This window comes from Phyllopteryx taeniolatus, chromosome 4, assembly GCF_024500385.1.
Source record: "Phyllopteryx taeniolatus isolate TA_2022b chromosome 4, UOR_Ptae_1.2, whole genome shotgun sequence".
NCBI classification, from domain to species: domain Eukaryota; kingdom Metazoa; phylum Chordata; class Actinopteri; order Syngnathiformes; family Syngnathidae; genus Phyllopteryx; species Phyllopteryx taeniolatus.
The window spans coordinates 10502802-10519755 of NC_084505.1; the positions used below are offsets into that span (position 1 = coordinate 10502802).

A 16954-nucleotide genomic window follows, 5' to 3' on the forward strand; every position below is an offset into this window, starting at 1 on the left:
GTGCATGCCTGCGTGCGTGCATGTGTTTGAGTGAGAGAGAGACAGCGAAAGAGAATGAGAAAATGGTGCATCCTGAGGTCAAAGTTCAAATGTGAGTCACATGTGTGAAACCAGGAAATAGAGAAGTGACATCTGTCCATAGTTGTGTTTATTAGAAATGCAGAGCAAACAACTATTTGAACCTAAATGGATGATCTAACGATGATTGCGGATCAATTGCAACATGTGTAAGTACTTTACGGTTCGAGTTGTGTTTACTTTTGTTAACTTTTAACCAAACTTCAATTTAGTGCCCGTGACAGTGTTGAATGTTGATTGTTGTGTTCACTATCTGTTCAGTTTAGCAACATGAGCAGGTCAAAATATTAGAAACGACTCCCAGTATGATGCGCATTGGTTCTAAACTAATGCCAAATATTTTTATACACCCATAAACGTACCCCATCAAAACTTAACATTATTATCTTTGTAAATGTATTTTTGTATTTACTTTTTCCCCCCAGGGAAACCATAGTTCAGGACTGTCACAATGGAATATCGATTGATCTCTTTCTGCATCTCACACTTATCCCAGCTGTAAGTTGTCCTTCCATTTAAACAGGAACATGAAAACTGGGCTGCGGAATTATGTTTATATAAAGGTCAGCCGTGTATCCACAACCCAATATTTACCATACGGCAGTGCCATACAGTGAGTGCATTTTTACAATGTCGTAAACTTGCACTGTTTGTTTAATAGGTTTAATAAAAGCACAGCAACGGCATCACTGCTACGGAGCGTATTTTGACTCTTCTCCGCATCATTTAGCCAGCAGAATGTCCCACCCACCATTTCAGGAATATAAATAGAAGAAATCCATGAGAAATGACGCAATTACGTACAGGGTTATAGACTGCGCCACCAGATATAGAAAATGGTGCTGATTTTCATTTTATATTTAATACAGAAGATTTTTTTAGTGTGTCTGTCTGACTTCCAGTTCCTGTGTGATCTTAGTCTTATCGGACATAACACCTCCAGTCAGTTTGCCATTCAAATGTGCTGAGTGGGTGTGGCAATTTTATGCCTTATTTTCTTTATTGGCCAGTGGGGTGATTATCATTGTGCCCTGTGAACTAAACATAGCAACAAGTGACCAAATGTGTGACGTTACAAGGAAAAATAATCTAAGGAATTTATCAGTATTTGTTGCTGTGTCTATTCTACTTTAGATTAAGGAAAAGGTATAAAGTGTATTAAACTCAACCTGTAACCTGTAACGATAATTACTATATCGACTTATCTTTTGACAAATAAAATGGACACGATAGTTTTTCTGGACTCGATAAATTGTCATTGTTGTAGTGAGCTGGCGTGCGGATCACACAGTGAGCCGACAGAGTCGGACTCCTCCCTGTCTCTTTGATCCCCTTGGCTGTAGTGGTCCAGTCTTCTGGAAGCTCCTCCTGTCCACCAAGATCCTGTCTCACCTCCTCTCCTGGACACACAATATATCAACCTTTCTCCTAATCATCATGTCAACCAACTACCAAGCTTTTCCTATCATTGTCCCAACATTCAAAGTCCCCACATTCAGTTCTAGCCTCTGTGCTTTCCTCTTCACTTTTCACCTCTCCTTCGTCTTCAACCCACAGTAGCTGAATTTCCACCGACGCCGGTGGTGGACATTGTTAACCTGGGCCATGACCAATCCAGTATGGAATTCTTTGGATGAGCACTCATATTTGTTTGGTAAAGTTTTAAGCCAGATGCCGTTCCTGACACACCCCTCTGCATTTATCCGGGCTTGAGACTTGCCTATAGTTGCACTGGAGGCAGGGTACACCCTGAACTTGTTGCCAGCCAATCGCAGGGCACAGATAAACACACACCTAGGGGCAATTTAGAGACTTCAATTAACCCAGCATGCATGTTTTTGGGATGTGGGAGGAAACCGGAGTGCCCAGAGAAAACCCACGCGGGAGAACATACAAACTCCACACAGGCGGGGCCGGGGATTGAACCCCAGTCCTCAGAACTGTGAGGCAGATGCTCTAACCAGTCGGCCACAGATTAAGTCAGTGTCTTCTACATGGTAAATTCATTATTTTATTTTTTTTCCTCCATATAAAAACAGCACTTTAAATACCACCTCAGTTTTAGCTTGTTTCTGTAATTCAAAGGCAGTGTTGCGATGTCTATTATTTATAGATTTGGTTGTTGTCTTCCAGGTGCTGATTGCCTTAGTGCTGTCATTCCTTCAGAAAAGAGCAAAAGTGTTGGGCATTGACCACAAACTTCCTTTCCTGCAAGGACGTTTTGGCATTGTGGTGTAAGTCAGTGACGTAGAGAAAAATGAAAACACACTCTTTAAAAGTATTCCTGTTCTCACTCTCTCGATCACACATTCCTCGAATAAGATACAAAGTGTGCTTCAAGCTGTTCATTTTAAACTTCCATTGGAAGAAATTGACACAAAACAAAAGGGAATTAGACATTGTTTATTTCAACACTAAAGTGTTCAACCATATGATGTAATTTTGTCCAACACAAGTCTTCTAGCTTAATGCTAACATATAATGTGAAACACTATAGACTTGCTAATGGAAATTACGGTTATTATGTTGTTTATATGTATACTGTAAAATCCCATGAAAAACAATCTCTTAAAAATCTGCGGTACAGCGAACAATAAAGAGGGGGTATACTGTAGTTGTGATCAAAAGGGTTTAGGCTATCATCAGCTGACAGACAATACAGTATCTAATACATCGCATTTTGACAGTAGGACCTTTTCCCCAGAAATATGAACTTTTGGAGGACCATAGGGTTTCTGGACCACTGGAATTCTTGCCTTACTTTAGCTCATGGATATTTTAAAGGGAACACTGTAAAAAGGCTCAGAAATGTTTGACATTTTTTTCCGGCATTCAGAGAACAAAGAACCCTTGACGTTGCCAAGTTGCCCGATGCCAATTGCTTGTTCTGAAAAACACAACTTTTATTTTGTTTAATGCAAAAAAAATGAAGAGTGTGAATGTCCTTGGCAGACCTCTGGACACCCTAGGCAGCCTTAGCAATCGCTGGTCGTATGGGTTCGCCTTTGGCGCCGTGTCGTACAGCGTCCTGCTGCTCTTCTCGGAACATTACATTCCTTTCACGGTCCCACCCTGGGCCAGAGGTACTGACACATTCTACCACCTGGTTCTGCTCTGTTGTTTGTACATTGTACATTAACTCGTTTATGGTCTTCAGCTGTAGTTTACCTGGTTGGAGCTTTGGAGGTGGGACTTGTGAACTTTCCTTTCTTTGCCTGTCTGTCAACGCCCTTCAGAACAGCTGGAGCTGTGCTAGGAATTATCTACTCTTTGTGTTGGTAAATATTCATCCAGAGTGGGTGCATGTTTTAATATGGACAAACACAACACGAAACAGTCAAAATACAAAAATGGTTATTTGGTTGTTTTCAGGCTTATCATTACAGTGTGGGACACATTCACATGTCCAGGTGGAAAGGTTCGTGAGCACTGTGCCCACCTGACATGTTTGTTTGTGTTTACTTTTGATATCAGAAAATTAACCCGCGACCCCTCGTGGGGACAAGCAGTACAGAAAATGGATGGAAGGAACATTTACATATAAATGTGTTTTAACAGATTTTGGGGAAATACCAGAAGATAATTGTCCAGTGGCCCTGTATCCTCTCTCTCATTTTTCTTTTGGGGCGATTTGTCTACATGCTGGTCAAAGATGTTCGAATACATCTAAAGCTGGAACAGGAGGTCAGCGCATACAATATTTTATGTAATACCTATCATCAAAACCCACAGAACAATAATTTTAATTGATAGTAGGGTTTTCATTTATTCACATTTTTACTTTTTATTTACTCTTCTTTTTTCATTAATGCCTTGTTTTGCAGTCAATGCATTAGTGTGAGTATTAATATGCAGAATGTGCCACTAGGACTCAGATGAACTGACTGAGCAACATCAAGTGCAGCATGTCAAGAGACTTCTGAGGAAGAGAAGTACACACAGGTAAAATACGTCGTGGAGCCATGTTGCATTTAACTGTTTAAATTGAAATAGAAATGCAGGCGTCTAGTCACTGTTTCACCTCGTGACGAACTAAGCACTCATTTTATTCTGTTTGATTTGTATTTTTTTGTTGTAAAAAAATATACATCATTATTGTTGCCATCTTAAATAGAATTAGTACTAGTGACAAAACTGTGAATCATACATCACTTATAAACGGCATCACAATTGGAACCCGACATATACACACCGGATTTAACCATTTTCTGTTGTAGCAAGGTCCTGAGCTGGTTCCAGAGCAGAGTGTATGAGTGGGATCCCCACTTTAAGTTCCCTAACAGAATCATTGGCACTGCCATCATATCCCTCATAGGCCTATATACGGTAAAAAAAGCAAAAACAATTACGTTTTAATCAGAAACAATTTTTTTAATATGAAATGATGCATACCATCTGTCATTGCTTTTAGATGACGCTGGCTGACTACAGTCTCAGTAGTATCGCTTTTGGCCAAGTGGACAGGTGGAAGAACACGCTCAAGCACTTGGTGACATCCTGTAATCAGACCGAATCTTTGGGAGCCATGATTCCCCAACTGGAAGAGTTCATTGACGTTGCCAGAAGTGAGTTGGCTAGAAGTCCTGCATAGAGTACCATGCAAAAGTCTGTCAGCCACCTATTTCTTGTTTTGAGAATTCAATAATGATCATTTATAACCAGAATGACAAGCACTAGCGCTCACACCTCCTTCAAGCTATAACTGTTAAACAAGAACATAAAGTCCTCCACTTTTGACCAGATTCTCAGCAGTGCTACCTCAAGTTTAGTGGAAATTGGTTTTCTATTTTTGTGTAATCCTGTTTACTGTATCTGTCCTATTATTTCCTCTTTTCTCGTGTCATCAGGACTATTGTGAAAAAGGCAGTTAAACACAAAGCAATATTTTTTTACAGTACTCTTAAGTTTTGAACATATTGTATCATTCCATCCATTTTCCTCATTCGGGTCACAGGTACAGAGCCTATCCCAGTTGACTTTTGGGCGAGTTGCAGGGTGCAACCTGGACTGGTCACCAGCCAACCGCCGGCCACATACAGTATAGACAAACAACCATTTACATTGACATTCATACTAATGAATATTTTAGTCTTCAGTTAACCTAACATGCATGATTTTGGATTGTGGGAAGAAGCCAGAGTACACGGGGAAAACCCATGCAATCACAGGGAGAAAATGCAAATCCCACACAAGAAGGCCGGAGCTGAAATTCGAACCCAGAACCTCAGAACTGTGAGGCAGATGTGCTCACATAGTCAAATCAAAATGTAAAAAACAACACCTGATATACCCGTCCTTGAGCCGTCACCTCATTGTGGTGGAGGGGTTTGTGCGTCCCAACGATCCAAGGAGCTACGTTTTCTGGGGCTTTTATAAACTAATAACTTTTATGTTATGGAATTGGGCTGAAAATATAGCATATAAACATTTACTAATAGACACTAATGGTCTTTGAAACATAGAGCTAATGTGATTCAAATTAAAATAAATCTATTAATCTATTGATTTCTTTCATTCTAGAGACTTGGTTAGCAACCACCATTTTTGCAAGCCTCAATTCAGTCGCCTACACGTTTCATGTACTGATATGTTACAGGTAAGTGGATGTATAAAATGCACAGTATCAGTGGAAAATCAGACATGGCTAAATGCATCACACAGTGTGTTGTTTCCACAGGAAACACTTAAAGAGACTTTGGAGAGGAGAGAGAGGTTTTCTCCCAGAGAAGTTTCTCAAGCCCAAGTCTGCTGTCAGTGTGGTGAGTGTGACACAACACACTTATGACATACTGTATACTGTACAACTATACAAATGATCTACTTTTTTCTGGATTTTGTGCAGGCCTCTATTGCACGCTACTCTGGATGGCAAATTGCTTTTACGCTGTGGGGTAATAGCTCATTTAAAATCCTTTTGAGATTTTTTTTCTTTCTTTCTTTCTTTTTTTCTTCAAAGATTGGATTCTCTTTTTCGTGTTTCAGGTTATCTAATGGTCCACTTTGTTCACTTCCTGGCTGCACTGCTGTTGGTGTATGTGATTGTTATTCCAATACAACATGGCAAAGCTTGGACCATGCTGTCCAACCTGGGGATCCTAATGTGAGCATGCATGCACTTACTGTGCATATAAAATGTCGATATGCCAATGCCAGTTTTTTTGTGATATTAGAAGAAGAAGAATCATCTTTTATTGTCATGAACATGCATGCATGCACACGAAATTTGTTCTCTGCATTTAACCCATCACAGTGAACACATACACATGTTAGTGGAACACACTGGAGCAGGGGGCAGCTGAAGCGCCCGGGGAGCATTTCGGGGTATCAGTGTCTTGCTCAAGGACACCACAGCCGTGAGTCCGGGGGATGTTGGCGGATGGTCCAGTCGGGGTTTTTTTGAACCTAGGTCCCCCACGGTGGCAGGCGATGATCTTAACCATTGGGCCACGGCTCCCCACAAGTCTTGTAAATCCGGTTTTTAGGTCTGAAATGGACAACAGGAGCAGATTTGTCTCCTGTTAAAGCCTTATGTGATTCTCCAAGATGTGTGATGTCTGGGGAGGGGGAGATTACAGAGCACAGGAAAAGTCATTTCAAAACTTTGTTCCACCATTAATGTGACCTATGACCTGTACAGTTCAATAGAAAATTTTTTGGCTTATGTTTTTTGAGAGGAAAATGTAAATAAACAACTGAGATAATGTGGTTGCACAAGTAGCCCTGATTAACCCCAAATAAAGTTCAGTGTTCTAGTAGGCTTTTCCTGTCATTTATGTTGTTGTTGTTCATTGTAGCAGAAGCTGGAAGGTTTTGTGCTAACACTGACTGAATTTTAACTTAATGACGCCACATTGTCTAAGGCCCTTTCATCAGACCATCACAACATCTCCCAAACACATTGGGTGTTATGGTCCGATGAAACCAACCAACCAATCATAATTTCAAATGTTATGTTTGCCGCGAAAACAACACTGCTCATTACCAAAAGAACACCGTACCTACAGTACATTATGGGCTGTTTTTCCTCAGCTGAAACTAGAGCCTTTTACAAAGTGGAGGGAATTATTTGTTTATTAGTTCAAAATATCCGTCACTGTTAGCATAAAACCTTGGGCTTCTGCTAGAAAGCAAAAAGAAAAAAAGGTAGGTAAAACCTACTAGAACATCTGATCTTTATTTTGGGTTAATCTGAGGCACTTTAAATGGTGGCAGGTGTGTGCTGACTCCCATTTAACATGAGTTTGAATGTGATTGGTTAATTCTGAACACAGCCGCTTAACAGTTACAACAGGGTGTCAACACTTGTGCACTCACATTATTTCAGTTGTTTATTTTTTTCTTCATCTCTCAAAAAGATTTCCTTTTTCTTCAGTTGAGTTGTACAGGTTATGGGTCATATTCATGGTGGAAAACATTTTGAAATGATTTATCTTGGTCTAATTTTTCATTTCACAAAAAAATGGTATTTGAACAGGGATATGTATACTTTTTTATATCCACTGTATCAATATGAGCACATTTACTCTGTTCTACTTCCGTCTTTCTCTTTCTAGTCTGACCATCGGTCTGGTGGTAGCCATGGTGATCCTCCAGATAGTTTTGGTCCAGATTTTTTTCCTCCAGGACAAATTGTCTCCCACTGATAAACAGAAACCTCTGGCTCTCAACAACAGGTGGGTAGGGATAGTTTCATATTGCAAATATAATACTGCATGGGAACTAGGGTTGAGGGAAAGTCCAGATGTACAGTAACTCAAAATATATGATTGTAAATTACCATAATGTATTCCACCTGACATCTTCTGGAATTTCTCATGGACAGTATTCCAAAATGTACATGTGACTATGAAAGCAAAGAACAATTAGTATACAGTGCAGTTGATCTACCCAGTTGGAAAGTTGGTAAATTGCATTTCTTCTCACCAAGCAAATGTAATACATTTGTCAAAATTGTAGTACCGGTACAATTAGAATAAAATATGTTTGTCATCCTTTCTCTTCTGCCTTCAGAAAAGCATTCCACTGCTTCAACTACTTTTTCTTTTTCTACAACGTGATCATGGGGATAAGCAACTGCATCATGAGGCTGATGATCAGCATTATGCTGGGAACATGGCTGGTGTCCCGCATTGACCGTACAATAATGCAAAGAGGATATGAAACAATGGATGCTGGTGATTTTACTCTCTAATATGACCCTCAAATCAGCTACTTTGGACAACTTAAAGGGGGCAGATTACTGGAAAACTGGCGTCACGTATAGTGGGATCACACAAGAGCCATTCATTTGAAGTCTGTACACAGGTTAAACAATACATCAAAGGGCGACAAGGGCTGGCTTACTTGCATGAGGCAGGGTTTTGCAGACTGGTTTCAGCAAACTGAGAAATAGGATGTGCAAAGTGTGCTATACGTCTGGATTGTATTGACGAAAGCAGATGCTTTGGAGAGACTACACTTACTGTATCAAGAAAAGAAAGTAATGGCAAAATCGGATTTTTGTATGCAAAGTGCATTTCTCCATAAACAAACGGTGTACGTATCTAACAGTATTTCCTGCGGTTTCTAGGTTATAGTACATGGATTGGGATGATCTTTGCTGACCACTATCATAACAATCCAGTTATGGTGTGTTTCTGCCAGCTGCTTGTCTCCACCACCCTGGAGAAACACACACTGTCTCCATACTCCACATTCAACAACACACCATCTGGTTTGTAAATACTGAACACCGCCTATAGCACTACCATCCAGCTCAAATGATTAGTATGTTTCTGTTGCTCAAGTTTCTTCGTCCTTTCCAGACTATTCTGTGAACAGTCGGGCCAGGAGACGTTGGGCATTGCTTTATACCCTCCTTAGGAACCCTCATTTGATCCTGCACAGGAAGCATCACCTCTGCTCATTGGCGACATTAGACACATCTCCTTCTCTTCAATCGGACACAGTAATCCGAGCTTGGGTTATGACTTCCCAAACACAGAGCCACAAGGCAGCATTGGTACACTTACCACCAAACACTGTGGCACAAACACCAGAAAGTTAAAATAGCTTTCACACCGATATACACATTTTGTCAATGTTTGGCGGTCTGTCATCAAAATTAACCCGAGATTTGATATCTTGTAAAAATTTGAATCTCACTTTGTATGCACATTATCTGAAAAAAAAAAGTTTTAAAAAAAGTATAATGTTAAAGAAATATCTGCGTGTATTATGTTTAACAGCAGCATTGATGAACATACGTCATTCTGGGACTTCCTGAATTTTGATGCACAAGTTTGTCCATAAGTTTCCTTTATTTGTCAATATAGCACATGCAGTTATATTTGAAAGTGAAGTTTGGTTGAGATGTGACTGCTTTCTCATGATCTTGTATGTCTAGTTTGTTTATTTGTTGTTATTAGTTTAATTATTTTCTGTTCATTATTATTTGCTTTGACTTTTATAAACAGAATTCTTCTGCTTGCACGTGTTCTGTTTACATATCTAAAAAAAATCTAAAAAAACAAAAAAAACAGCTAAACGCATCATAAAATGCTCATTTAGCCTTTCTGAACTTTGACCTGAAATAATTAGCATATTTTCACTCATCTGTTTTCTGCTCAATTTATAAGGAAAATATCATATAAAATATGAATATATAATATTTAATTAAAAATATTAATTACTAATAAAGAAATGAGTAATGGAAACCAACTTTATTTCACAATAAGTACTAGTAAATTGTGAGTCGCAATCATGGCGAACTTCCGGACAGGCAACGGCCCTGTTGACGAGAACGCGCTTAGTTTGTGAACGCGGCATGGAGAGCAACTAGCGTACACATTGCCTACAACGGCTACGTAAAGGTATTTTTGGCACTAACATATCTCGTATTACTCTGGTTTGACAGAAGACGCAATTATTTATAAGTGTCGTAACACGATGTGAACAGCCGGTGTATTACGCGACAAGTGGAATCTTTTTTTTTTCTTCCCCTTCATCCTTTGCTAGCGTGGCTCATCGTTAGCTGTTAGCTCGTTATTGCATCCAGGCAACAGCAGTCCGCCACATGTTGCGACTGTTTTTAATCACGTATCGTAAATTGGGTTTCACATTGAATTACTTGTTTATTTATTTTAGTTTGTTCAACAAGGAAAGCCTTGTTTAGATAACAAGCTCCTTTATAAGAGTGTCCTTTACAGGACACCATGTAGTCATGGACTGAAAAAAGACCTTTGAATTTACTAAATTCAAACATAAGGGGGGCTTTTCCTAACTCGCGCAACATGGCAAAAGTTGGTAAGTCATGGTTGACAAATCTGTTCATATTTTACAGTTTTGAAGTTCTGTGGCTAGAATAGAAAAAACATGCCTCAGCTTTGTGGGCAATCTAAATGATGGGTGGAAGGCCACACATTTTCGTCAGCACTTCCAGGGTCCCAAAGACCGCGAACCTCCTAACCAGATGTATGACAAAAATGCCATTTTAAACATGGACAAAATATGTGCATATGCCTGTTTTTTATTCATCCAATGTGCATCACAGTATCTTAATATAGTTCTTGCTCAAATATATGTACCAAAGATCTACTCTTCAACAAAGCTGGGTTTGAAGAAAACAACAAAATATCTACATATTGTAATTTTTTTCCCCCAGTGCAAAAGGGCTCTCATGCGTAAAAATTACCATTTGAAAAAGGCACAAAACTGCTGAACAGCAAATCAACATTAAGTGCAAGAATTCGTTGAGTAAATTTTTTCACCAAAATAACTAACTCAAAGATTTTAAATATTACACTATGTTGCTGCATGTCATTCAAAATCCCCAAATTAGGCTGACACACACTCCTGTATGATAGAGTGCAGTATAGGGCTGGAAAGTTCACTTCGCTTTGTTGAAGGAGCCCTGGCAAGAGGCAAAAGCTGTTATGCTTCCCCTGCATGGCGAGTCTGCCATCTGTCACATCACAACAGCTGCTTGTCCACCACACGTGTTTGCAATGGTACTCATGTCGTTAGATACTCTATGTCCATGTTTATGCTGGACAGAATTCCCCATGCACTTTAAATGAGCTGTCAACGGTTCTTGTGAAGAAAGAAAATTGTTGTGTACTTTTGTTGAGATTGGACACTTAGTTCAGCATTGCTGAACTTATTCCATAATAAGGATGTTACAGTATGTTCATGAGAATCATTGATTCTTCTAATCATTATCATTTCGCGTATTTGTTACCCATAGCTTGTTGAATGTGTCTTAAATACCTGTCGGCTTACATTTATGTTGCATGTTGATAAAATGAAACTGACTTGTGTGCGATACAGTCACATCCCAGTCAGTTCTGTCGACTGCTAAACTAAAGTAAGCAACCTGGCTTCTCACCAGGATATATTTTATGTTTTAAATAAACAGTTAATGCATTAAACCAGCATCACTTGAGGAGTTTCTTCCTGGACAGTGATCCTGCCGGAAATGGGCGTGGTCTGAACATGGGCGTCAGCACCTACCCCCCTCCTCTTTGGAATCCCTTTTTCTCCCGGCAGAATTAAAGGACCTTGGAATTTACCAATTGGGATAGGCTCCAGCATACCCGTGACCCTAGTGAGGTTAAGCGGTGTAGAAAATAGATGGATGGTATTGTCAAGTGATAGCTCTTGTATAGAATACAGCCATTCCATGGGCAGACTCTTCTACACGAAACTAGGGCTCATTCTGCCGTCACAACATTTCACATTTTTAGGTAATCCAAGTGAAGCAGAAACGAGTACCCAGTCAACATCTTGGTGGGTTTTGCAGAACGTAGCCATAGTAATAACTATAATGAAATCCATGGGCAAACAATTCTATTAAAAAAAAAAATGCTTAAAAAATGTCAAGGCCCAAAATGAGACAAAAAAATGGGAGTCGCTAACTCCGCAGGAAAGGGGTTATTAATCTCAAAGGTGAGGCATGATTTTTCTATTCCAGCCCCATAATTGTAAAATATGAACAGATTTCTCAACCAGGACTTGAAACCAGTGTGCTCATTTAAAAAAAAAAAATAAAATAAAATAAATCCCTCTGAACATGTACATCGGTTGTACGTGATTAAAATGTGGTAAGCTGATGTATATTATTTTATTTCAAGAACATGATGTCAATTTAACACATCTTAGTGTGTTTATTTAGGACAGGATATTTAAATGTAATTTGTGTTGTTATTTTGTGGAGCACCATTGAAATTTTGGGATACCAAAAAGATTTTGTTTACTTGGTTTGAACCACTGCTGCACTAGACTTATAACTAGGCCTGTCGCCATAATTACTATATCGATTTATCCTTCGACAAATAAAATGGACACAATAGTTTTTCTGGACTCAGTGAGCCGGCCCACGGATCACACTTTGAGCGAGTTGGACGGCTGTGTCATTAGCAGCGAGTGGGCTCATAGAACGCTGGCGGGACCAGTACACTCCGGTGTTGGCTCCGTCCAGTACTCCACAACCTTCCACCATGTGCAGCGCATACATTCACAAAACAGAGACACTTAAGGGAATGTTAACTGTTTGTTGAGTTCGCGAGCTAAAAAGCTAGCTTGCGAGCTAATACCTAGCCTGCGAGCTGATGCGTTAAGGAGCTAAACAGCTCATTCCACCGCAGCGATGTCGTTTAAAACATCAGAGGTTTGCTCCGAATTGTTGTGTGTTAGTCTCCAAGTAACACACATTGGGACGTTAACTAAGCATAACCTCAGTGGCACAAATTATTCAGCCAATTGATGACTACAGCGAATGTCAACGTATATTTGATTGACAGGTGATGTGCTCGTCTTCAGCGGACCAACCACACCATAGCTGGGTTTACATGTAGACTTTTTTTGTCATTCCGATTGAAATCATTCTGATTGAAGATCTCTGGTCAACTGTTTACATGTGAGGGGATTTATTCTGATCAAGTGTATATACTGTATGTGCACTACTCGGAACAGCAGTGTGACATGCGCACTTCGTTGTGAACGTCACGTTATTTATCAAGATGGAGGTCTGTCGTCTATTCAGCATAATAGTTGGGAGTGTTTTTATACATTTATTTAAAAAACATGATTAAAAACAACTTATAAGTAGATAAAAACAAGATCTCCGTCACATACGAGCTCCATCAGGAGCCGTTATAATTACGCCGTGCATAAACACACATTTACGTCGAGACAATTCATGCGCAGCCAGAGCGTTTCCCGACTCTATTCCAAATGACAGCATACATGGTGAAAATTTACTTCTGATCAGTTTGGTAAAAGGAATATTCGACCCCGTGAAACCAAATGAAATTCCATTTGGGTTTGGCCCCCTTATTCCGATTGAGGTGTTTATATGGAGCATTTTCATTTGGTTTGGGCTTCTAAAGCGATTATAATTGGATACCGGAGACAAATTCCTTGTGTGTTTTTTGGACATGGCAAATAAAGATGATTCTGATTCTGAATAGAAGGCTCAATTTAAACCAGGTTAGTTTTGCAGCGCTTTATTACTTATTTCAGACCCAGGGGGATCCAAATCACAGAGTAAAAAAACAAACAAACAAAAAAAACAATAGAGAAACAACACGACATTTTAACAACAGCAACTACAATAATAATAACAATACTGATTTAAAATTAAAATAAAATAAACAAAACTAAAAAAATAATAAGGGCAGATGTTATTTTTCGTGATTTCAGAGGCATTAAAAAACAACAATATTTTCATTGATCGTGATAGTTTTTGGGACTATGTCACCTTTAAAAAATTATCTTGACAGGCCTACTTATAGCCTTATAAAAAAGTTATCATGTTGGGATACCTTTATTCAAATAAAAAAAAATAGAACAATTGAGACAATTTTGGGTGGCTCGGTTTCTCCGGGTACTCCGGTTTCCTCCCACATCCCAAAAACATGCATGGTAAGTTAATTGAAGACTCTGAATTACCCATAGGTGTGAATGGTTGTTTGTTTATATGTGCCCTCCGATAAGCTGGCTACCAGTCCAGGGTGTACCCCGCCTCTCGCCCGAAGATAGCTGGGATAGGCTCCAGCACAGCCGTGACCCTAGTGAGGATAAGTGATACAGAAAATGGAATATTGGAGATAATTTGGATCCCCCCCCACCTTCTTAGTGAATTGCCGATTGGATTGGGATTGTGTATTGGCAGATATTCCAAATCAGGTGCAAAAAAAAAAAAAAAAAAAAAATGTGATCAGGACATCCATAGTTGTGGGTGAGCTGTACTCTGTCCCAGCTGATTTGGGGTGAGAGCCGGGGTACACCTTGATCTAGTCATCAGCCATTTCCGGACCAATTAAGTGATATTGGATACTGTAATTCCCTGTGGCACACCTGATGGTCTCTCATGGCACACTGGTTGGGAATCACTTGCTATTTTTTATATCTAAAGCAGGATGTCTGACAGCGAGTCCATCAAGAAAATGCTGCGGTCTGTACTCCAGTCCAGCAAGGAGGGTGTGAGTATTCACAGACTGCAGCTGGAGTACCGCTCACTCTGTGGAGAAAATATCCCTCTGAAGAAACTGGGCTTCATCAATTTGGAAGACTATCTCAGAGGCATACCCTCTGTGGTGCGGCTGGACTATAACAATGGCGATGTAAGCACCTTTTTTTTAAAGAGGAGTGCCTAATGGCAATTATATTTGGTTGTTTCTGTGGTGGGATTACTGTGGATGGTTGGATCATGTCATTAAATAACACTATGTTAAAACACTATACAAAATTATGCATTGCTGCAATAGCTTCTGCTTTTAATTATGCAAAGCGCTTTACTATACTGATTTTAAGTAAAGGTTCTGACAATTAATCATAATGATGCTTTCACAGACTTTATACAAAAATTCCAGAAGCTGATGCGTGTGTGGTCTCTGAAGTGTTTTATTTTCCATTACTATGTCATTTACACATGACATTAAGTTAATACAGGCAACTATGGAGGACCAAGAGTGCCAAAATTAGAAACATTTCTTAATAAATAAGTCATAATATTTCATTATTTCAGTATTTAATAATTTTGATATTTAATTATTTCGATATTGAATTATTCAAATTTTATTCATGTACTTCAATATTTGTTTATTTATCATATTAGTTATTTATTTGCATCATGAAATAATTTTATCTGTCATTGTCTCCCATCAATCTCAATGGGCAGGCAGTGGTACTGGCCTGTGTATTCACCGTTAAATCCATGGATTTACCTAAAATGTCTGTGATTAACTCAGGCAAGAGCTCATTCAGGAACAAGCAATCTGGTATATGCGCAAACTACTTCTGCATTCAGCAAACCAGGTATGGGCACTCCCGCTTCGCTCGGGTGGATGGGGAAGGGGACGTTTTTAAAGCACCCGTAGGATCTTTAAACATCTACGATGTCTTTTTTTTTTTTTTTTTTTTTTTTTTTTTTTTTTTATAAATACAAGATGTCACCACAGTGCCAGCAAAGATGATAACAGACAGTGTCTGGGCTTCTTTCATGTTTACATGTATGATATCATATTTGTATAAATAAATGATATACACTTATTTAACTTTTGTCTGAAGACACCAGCCATAAAGAAAACATTTTAGCAAGTTCAGCTTCAAACAATCATGTCATCAATCCTAATTATGCTCGTTAGCATAGCATGCACAAGAAGTTAGCTATTACGTGTTCCGCATTAGTCACGTGACGTTCTGCATGTAGTGGATTGGTTGGGGCTGGATCAGCGCTAGTCCCGCCCAGTGCCCGTGCACGGAGTTTGATAGGGGACAATGATAGATAAAATTAGTTCATGATCGAAGGAGATGGGAGCAACAAATAAGTTAAATATTGAAATAAACATTTAAGTAAAACAAATATTGAATTAATTAAATATTGAAATGGTTAAATAAATACTTCATGAAACATTTAATTATTTATGCATTAATTTAATTTTGACACTCTTGGTCCTCCATAGAAGACCCATGTTCCGCACCATTGTTGTTTGTTGTTAGTCTCGTTCCTACTGATGCGTTCAATGTGGCTTAATTTTCCCACAGTACTATTTTGAAGTGGAAATCTGAACACCCATAACCAGGGCAAGCGGAGCCGAGCCACTACTGTACAGTGGAAAAGCGGTATTGATTTTCTAAATTAATCAAGGTGAAATCAACAATGAATCTTAATTTTTAAAGGTAATACTAAAGTAAATGTGTTTTACTAAAATATATTTTCTCCTAACAATTAATCACAAAATGCTTTGTTTTAAAGAAAAAAGGAGATTGGTACAATATCAGGCAGAATTACAGACTGTGTGGAACCAAGCTGCAGCTGCACTTGTTCTCATCACCTTTTATTGTAAGAAATAAAACACAACTCACTAAATGTTGTTGTTGAGGAATATGAGTGATGTCAGCCCAGCAGCTGAAAGTATTTGCAGGGAACCTTTGTCTGTTCACTTGTCATCGGTCTGTTGGGTTGCATTTGAGAGATGTGTTCCACAGAAAGATGTGTGTGTCACTTGCAATGTGCTTTATAGTTGAGATGCTTTGCTGCAGTATGCAGCGAGACAGCACACATCGCCCAGCTGGTGGCGCGACAGAAGAGTTCCAAGAAATCAGGATGTTCCCAATTCGTTAATTGCAGGATGAGACGCAAAGCTTCTGACCCTTACATGCGTCGTGGTAGGACATGCTTACAGAACACAACACAAAAACTGTCAACTCGAGTTGCAATTTACTACTTAAAACTGAACTCCCATTGTACTTGTATGCATTTAGGGTGGCCAATGTCTTCTCTGCGGCAACCTTCTGCTGGTGGCACTTTCAAGCTAACAAACCGCTTTCAATCCCATGGTGGCTACAGAGGCTTCAGTGCCTCAGGAGATGTCAGGTACATACAGTACTGGTA

General features: G+C 39.3%; 2 protein-coding genes across 10 annotated transcripts in view; both read left to right on the forward strand.

Moving 5' to 3' along the window:
• Positions 1-75: 75 nt before the first annotated feature.
• stra6l (STRA6-like) lies at positions 76-9553 on the forward strand. 2 transcript variants are annotated; one of them, XM_061769360.1, is made up of 18 exons: positions 76-227; positions 504-576; positions 2212-2312; positions 3031-3161; positions 3236-3356; positions 3451-3496; positions 3637-3762; positions 3947-4020; positions 4296-4404; positions 4490-4643; positions 5599-5674; positions 5756-5837; positions 5921-5969; positions 6061-6178; positions 7632-7751; positions 8089-8252; positions 8648-8791; positions 8883-9553. In XM_061769360.1, exons 1-18 carry the CDS (start codon positions 187-189, stop codon positions 9122-9124), a joined length of 1971 nt encoding a protein of 656 aa, XP_061625344.1. In that variant the 5' UTR covers positions 76-186; the 3' UTR covers positions 9125-9553. The 2 variants fall into 2 exon arrangements, with proteins under 2 accessions (XP_061625344.1, XP_061625345.1); XM_061769361.1 differs by lacking the exon at positions 76-227 and adding an exon at positions 1931-2075 and having other exon boundaries at positions 562-576.
• A 270-nt stretch (positions 9554-9823) lies between these two features.
• The window catches only part of tdrd7a (tudor domain containing 7 a), a 29712-nt gene continuing 22581 nt past the window's right edge, over positions 9824-16954 (forward strand). For 4 of the 8 annotated variants that reach the window (XR_009787992.1, XM_061769352.1, XM_061769354.1 and 1 more), the window contains exons 1-4: positions 9834-9929; positions 14477-14681; positions 16584-16728; positions 16825-16936. Coding sequence is in view for 7 of the 8 variants with exons in the window: in XM_061769352.1 (XP_061625336.1) it covers positions 14478-14681; positions 16584-16728; positions 16825-16936 (461 nt within the window). In the remaining variant the exon portion in view is untranslated. Of the gene's footprint in view, positions 9930-14473; positions 14682-16104; positions 16240-16315; positions 16403-16583; positions 16729-16824; positions 16937-16954 lie in introns of those variants that run through there. The other 4 variants (XM_061769355.1, XM_061769357.1, XM_061769358.1 and 1 more) reach the window with 4 other exon arrangements.